This window comes from Haplochromis burtoni, unplaced genomic scaffold, assembly GCF_018398535.1.
Source record: "Haplochromis burtoni strain Fernald_Lab_line unplaced genomic scaffold, NCSU_Asbu1 Contig_517, whole genome shotgun sequence".
In the NCBI taxonomy this organism is placed as follows: Eukaryota; Metazoa; Chordata; class Actinopteri; order Cichliformes; family Cichlidae; genus Haplochromis; species Haplochromis burtoni.
In genome coordinates this window covers 153,522-159,962 of record NW_024582878.1, presented here as the reverse complement: position 1 = coordinate 159,962, position 6,441 = coordinate 153,522, and the positions used below count along the sequence as shown (strand labels likewise).

The window sequence follows — 6,441 nt, the reverse complement described above, 5'->3', positions numbered from 1 at the left end:
GGCTGCTCCAGTCTGCATGCCAAATATCCTTGGGCAAGATTCGAACCTCAAGTTGCTCTCTGAAGCATCCATCAGAGTATGTGTAATGTGTAATGTGTGTGAATGTCAGATAAAAAGCATTTATGTAAAGCCATACAGAAAAGTGCTTGTGTGAATGGGTGAATGAGGTGAATGAGGTATTGTGCAAAGCGTTTTGAGTGCTTCAAGAGAGTAGAAAAGCGCTATATTAGAATGAGTCCATTTGCCATTTAACACTGCTTTTGTCCAGAAATGTTACAGATGTGTATACTGTCTGTTCTATAGCAGCATGTGGCTCACGTAATATTAAAGAAAAAACATTTTAAGTCTTGAGCTCTGCTTAAGCATTTGCATTTATTTTGTTTCTCCATTCATTTATCTTTGTTTTTCCAACAGTGCGCTCACTGGTTTAACTTCTACAAAAATCAGCAGAGAAATGAGAAGTGCTTCACGTATTTAATCAACCACAAAACTTCTTTACTTATTAAGTGCAAGATTTGTTATCATATTGCAAATTTCAGAAAAAGTCATTGTAATTCATTTCCCAGATTAACTCTAATGATAAGGTACAAAGTTTTCATGAATTCACAAAATGGTAAATGTCAATTTTTTGTATTGGAGTTTGTATCGTATTTTTTGTAGACATTTCTATATTAGATGGAGGAAAACAGGAATTTATTCTGTCATTTAAATGTTTATCTGTTAGTTAATTACTTTTGGACATGGAAGAGGTCTTTATTAATAGAAAAAGCTTGAAATGTCTGAAAATCTAATTAAAGGTTTAAACTCTATGCCCTCCTTCACATTTTTGAAGCTGTCCAGTGGGCAGGGCCAATTCTGGGCCCCGGGCCTTACTTTTGTGACACCCCTGAACTCGAGAGAGTCACCTACTCAACTGAAAATTATTGAAAGTAACAACTTTCACTTTTCACTATTTTTTTAAAATTTATTTTGGGTTTGATTATTATTTGGTTGTCTTTCCACCAAGATCTACACCGCCCCAAAAATGATTTATCTGAACACTAATTGTCTATATACACACTCCAGGAACATTAAACCAGAACAACTGGGCCAAGAAGTTTCCATCCTGCAGCAACGCCAAGCAGTCTCCCATCAACATAGAACAGAACCTGGCCCAGGTGAAACTACAGTACCAGAAGTTGAGCTTTGATGGCTGGGAGAATCTGACAACTAACAGAACAACAATCAAGAACGATGGCAAGACTGGTAATAACAGTAATGCTTTGGATTGTTTTTTTTGTTGTTGTTGTTGTTGTTGTTTTCTAGAACAACGAGAATTTTGATCTAGTTTGGTTAGTTCTACATATTCACATATACTTATATCTCAACTACTGTATGGAATAAAATAGACATTTTACACACATTATGGTCGCCAGTGGAGGAGTCCTTTTGAGCCTAGCAACTGATTTTTTTTCTCCTCAGACAATAAAATTGAAATCTTGGAATATATTAACAGCATTTATTAGAACACCAGCCAATGTAATTTTTAAGTCATAGCTCCTATAAATTAAGAGATTGGCACTATAACTACTATATCATTTTTTGGTTTCTGTAAGGGTCACCTGTATGTGCAAGCTCAAAATTATATATTTATTGCTACATTATAATTATTGTTATCCATTAAATTTCAAATTGTCTTTTACAAACAAGTAGAAAATAGTAAAGCACATTCTCATTTTTTAAAGTATTTATTTACTTCCATCACTGAACAGAAAAATGTCTTTTTGTGGTTGAAAGATTCATTCTTAAATCCACAAGCTGAAATTTAGATATAAAAATGTGAATTTTTAAAAAATTAGGACAGGCTAATAAAAAGAAAAAAAAAACTGTATACTTGTACAAGTCAACAAGAATGAATTAGCAACAGGTTGAGCTAATATTTTCCTTACCTTAACGGGGAAATTAGATTTTTGCCAAGACAAAAAAACGTAACAGGCTTAAACTTACATGGATTAAATGGCACAAAGGGAGGCAAACAAAGAGAGATCACAGTTACCAAAACATATCAAAGGGACTTTTCTTCATGTGTTCAATAATCGGTGACTTAAAACAGGCTTAATATCATCAGTTCACAGTAAATAAGGTATTATCACAACAAAACCATAATTACATGACCATGGCAACACGATGAAAACATGACCACTTTTGTGATCCATTCAAAGTAAGTTTCGATTCTTGAGCGTATCTTTTTAGCAAGTTAAAGAAAAGGCGACTTTTATTCAGGTCTGTTTTATGGTAGAGTGCAGGTGCTGCTAGAGTATTAAATAGAGAAGATCATCTTTTGATATTCTGTATGTTTCTAATCCATTGTTTTCAGGACATTTTCACTGTGTTGTGGTTGAGTCTTCAATGCAGTAGGCAAAGAATAAAACTGAAAAATCTGGGATATCAAAAACTTGAAGCAGATCCACAGTCATTGCCACTGCAACATCTTGTTTCTTTTCTTTTTGCCATTCTGTTGTAGGGTTGTTCGATATAACGATATATATCGGTTTCGTATTACGCTATCGTTTGTTTCGTGGTGTCGCAAAATAAACAATTTAAGGGAATATTTTTTCAGCGTTTTGATGGTCACTGTAGTGGTAATATTAATTTCTTAAAGTTCTCTCTTTCTCTTATATTTAAAATAACCACACTACGTGACTGTTTTTACACATTGTCATTAGCAACATTGATGGTAAACCTTTGGCTTGTTTATTTTCCACATAAACCTTTCACAATGAAGCTGAAGATCCTGTTGAGATTTTCAAAATAAACTGAAGTGATGACAAGCAGAAGGACCATTCAAAACAAATTGAGGACCTTATTTCTAAACGAGGGGCTCCCTCTGTAGCATTGACATGGTTTGGTTATGAAAAGTCTGACACGGACCAGAAAACTGTACTATGCAAATTATGCATGAAACCGGTCCCCACCTCAGACTCAAACACGGCAAACCTCTTCTACCACCTACGCAAGAATAGTGTGAAAGAGTATGGAGAGAGTTTATGGATGAGAAGCAAAAAAAAAAAGCCATCAGGTGCTAAAAATAAACCTTAGACTCAAACGTTAGAACAGGCTTTTCCCTGTGTAATAAATAATCACAAAGAAAATTCCGTCCGTTACAACTTGTGTCTAAAAATGTACAGTTTCACGCATCAGTCAAAACACTCAACTCCAAGTGTACGACGCCCACCTGAAAACACTTCACGCAAGTCGAGTTGCCCAAGATTCACAGAATTTACAGAAAATTTACAGAAAATTTTTTGTCATATATATCGTTGTCGTGACAATAAATGTCTTATATTGGGATATGAGATTTTGGTCATATCGCACAGCGCTATTCTGTTGTAGACTTACTAGTATGCTTTTGCCCAACCCAGTTTGGGTCACGCAAGCTGTTGTACAAATGGCATCTCTCTTTATACATTAGTCTCAATGTAGCTTTTTAATAGCAATTATAAAATAAAGAAAATTCAGTCTCACACGTGCTATTTTTTCTCACATATCTTTTCTGCTAGTGACCGTCAATGTGGATGGTGACTTCTATGTCAGTGGAGCAGGTCTCAGGTCAAAGGTCAAGGTGGGGTGCATCACTTTCCACTGGGGGTGCTGTAATGCTTCTTCAGAGGGCTCAGAACATAGTCTGAATGGTGTCAAATACCCTCTAGAGGTGAGTCAGCTTATGTGAGTAGTGTTGAGCTTGGTAATGACCTAAATGTTAAATATTACTTACAGACTCAAATTCATCTGTTATGATCAGGAGAATTTAAACTATATCTATAAGTTCAGCTCTGTCCAGAAATTAAGCATTCAGCTATGTTAAACTCTAAGATCAATCTAAATATCATTAGCTGTCTTTATTATTGTGTTTTCATCACAGTTTTGTTCTGTCTTTATTTAATGATAGATTAGTTAGTATTATTTACTATTTTTTGTTTTACCTCTGCAACCTTTGTTCCATTTTTATAATTTTATTTTCATTTTATTTGCTCTACTTAATTTAGTTTTATATTATTTCTTGTATTGTTTTGTTTACTACTTGAGATGATGCATCTCAAGGCATTTACTTAAATATGATAAAAAATAATGTTATAATATTATATAACATTATAACCAGAATTCTTATAAAGCAACAATAAAATATCATCTTAATTTAAAACAAAATCATTTCATATTTTTAAAAAGGACCTTTACAAAAAGAAATTCAGTGTCTGAATTAAACAATCTCACTGGACTGATAGACTCAACTTATTGGTGTTTATTTTTTTCTGTTTACTCCTGTAGATGCAAATATACTGTTATGACCCACTTCGATTTGATTCTTTGGATGAAAGCATCAAGGCTGGAGGCAGAATCACAGCACTCGCTGTTCTATTTGAGGTTTGTGGTGTGTGCATGTGTTCACTACAAGGCATATTGTTATGTGCTGAGAACAGGTTTAGAGGTTTGTATGACTTGTGTGCTTAAAGAGTAAAGCATTGAAATTCAAAAAGCTATTCCATGCATGCGTGACAATAGAAGAAGAAAGGTATTACAATAATTAAAATAAAATAAAAGTTAAGCTTGAATAAGTTACTGCAATCATTGAGGAACTTAGCATGGAGCCGCTACTCCTCTGTTGAAAAGAGCTGATTGGGGGCTTTTTAATTCACAACAGGTAAACAGATGTTCAAAGTGATGCTGCCAGTGTATGTAGTATCGTGGCTTTGTCCTGTCTTCCTACCCTAACCCCATCCAGTCACAGCAGATGATCATCCTGAGCCTGGATCTGTTGTAGGTTTCTTACTGTTAAAAGTTGTGTTGAGAAGTTTTTCCTTCTCACTTCCACCAAAGCACTTGTTCATAGGGGGTCATATGACCGCTGGGGTTTTCTTTGCTTTGCACACAGAGGGTCGTTTGATTCTTTGTATTATTGTAGGGTCTTTACCTTACAATACAAAATGCTTTGAGGAAATTGTTGTTGTGATTTGCCACTATACAAATAACATTGAATTGAATAGTAATGTTCAATCATTAGACTGAAGGTTTATTTTTATTGTTGGTTTATGATCATTGCTGTGTTCTTGTCTGTGTGCTTATGTTCAGTGTCAGGGTTCATACTGAGCATAGTAAATACTTTTTCTTAACATGCAGTCTGCTTTGTGCAGTCATGTTGCCTCTGGCCATGTTGGCATGTTAGAACTGTGAAAGGTCAGGTTGGAACAAATCTAAGACGAATGCCTCATGTGAAACAGCAGGGAATATCTGTGTGTCTTTCCAGCTAAAGCTTGGGCATAAAAACTACCAGTTAACTACCAGTTTTGTTTCTTGCCAGCAACTTTGGCAGTAACTGGGTCATAAATAATCTTCTTCTCATCGTTTTCTTTTTTTTTTTCTCAAAATTCCAAAAATGCGAACGCTTTGTTGGTGAAAGCAGTGTAACCATGAAAGTTCTGGTTTTGAATATGTCCTATAGTCTTGTTTAATATTCCCTTTGTGTTACTTTTGTTTTTCTTAACTTTATGGTAAAATAATAAATGGAGCATTTAACAGTGCAAGATCATACATATCTTTAGCAGAACCTATATCTAAAACATAAAATCCATGACATGATGTTATGTTTATAATTTTGAGAGGAAAGGGTTGTACGTTGTTTGTTTTATTTATTCCTTCATATTTTATTACTTTGTTAACTTACAAAGTTTCAGTCATAGGAACTTATAGTTTTACAGTATACTGGCTGTCCTGTTTATTTTCTGGGGTTTTTTCCAATGGTATTAGTGTTGTTATATTTGTTAGTAAAGCTATTTTAAGATATTCATTTGGAACCTGTATGTATATGTGTGATTTATCTGAAGTAATTATGTTTTCCTTTTCACAGATAAGCACTGAAGACAACATGAACTACGCTGCTATAATAGAAGGCATCAACAGTGTGAGCAGATATGGTACAGCAGGTGGTTTTTTGTGTTTTCTCTTACCTTTTCTTGTGTTGTGTGTTTTTAAGCTGTCTTGTTTACTGTCCAGGAAAGAGTGCCAGGGTTTCACCCTTCACCCTACAAGGTCTTCTGCCAAACTCCACTGAAAAATACTTTATCTATAATGGCTCTCTGACTACGCCACCTTGCGGCGAGATTGTTGAGTGGATCGTCTTCAAGAACACAGTAGCCATCTCCGATGACCAGGTGACAAATCCAGTTCCAGTACATTTAAATTAAAATGTATACATTTTCACTTTCTATTTTGACATCTGCTTCAAATCCTGCATGTTGTTTATTATTTTTATATTCTTGTTTTAAATGGTAACCTTCTTTATATTGATTTCTAAATGACTGCACCACTTTAGGCTCCACTCCATTCATACAATCCCAACAGGGCACTTAGATCATCCAACCATAGGCTCCTAGCACAACCTAGGACTCGAATGAAGTCGAGAGGCGA

The 6,441-nt window shown here is 34.9% G+C and overlaps 1 protein-coding gene across 1 annotated transcript in view; it reads left to right on the top strand.

Moving 5' to 3' along the window:
- LOC102289990 (receptor-type tyrosine-protein phosphatase zeta) overlaps positions 1-6,441 on the top strand; it is a gene marked incomplete in the record, with an annotated part of 122,520 nt that overhangs the window by 33,857 nt on the left and 82,222 nt on the right. Inside the window, 5 exon segments of the mRNA XM_042214099.1 lie at positions 1,066-1,245; positions 3,540-3,691; positions 4,306-4,401; positions 5,882-5,948; positions 6,028-6,185. Coding sequence (XP_042070033.1) covers positions 1,066-1,245; positions 3,540-3,691; positions 4,306-4,401; positions 5,882-5,948; positions 6,028-6,185 — 653 coding nt within the window.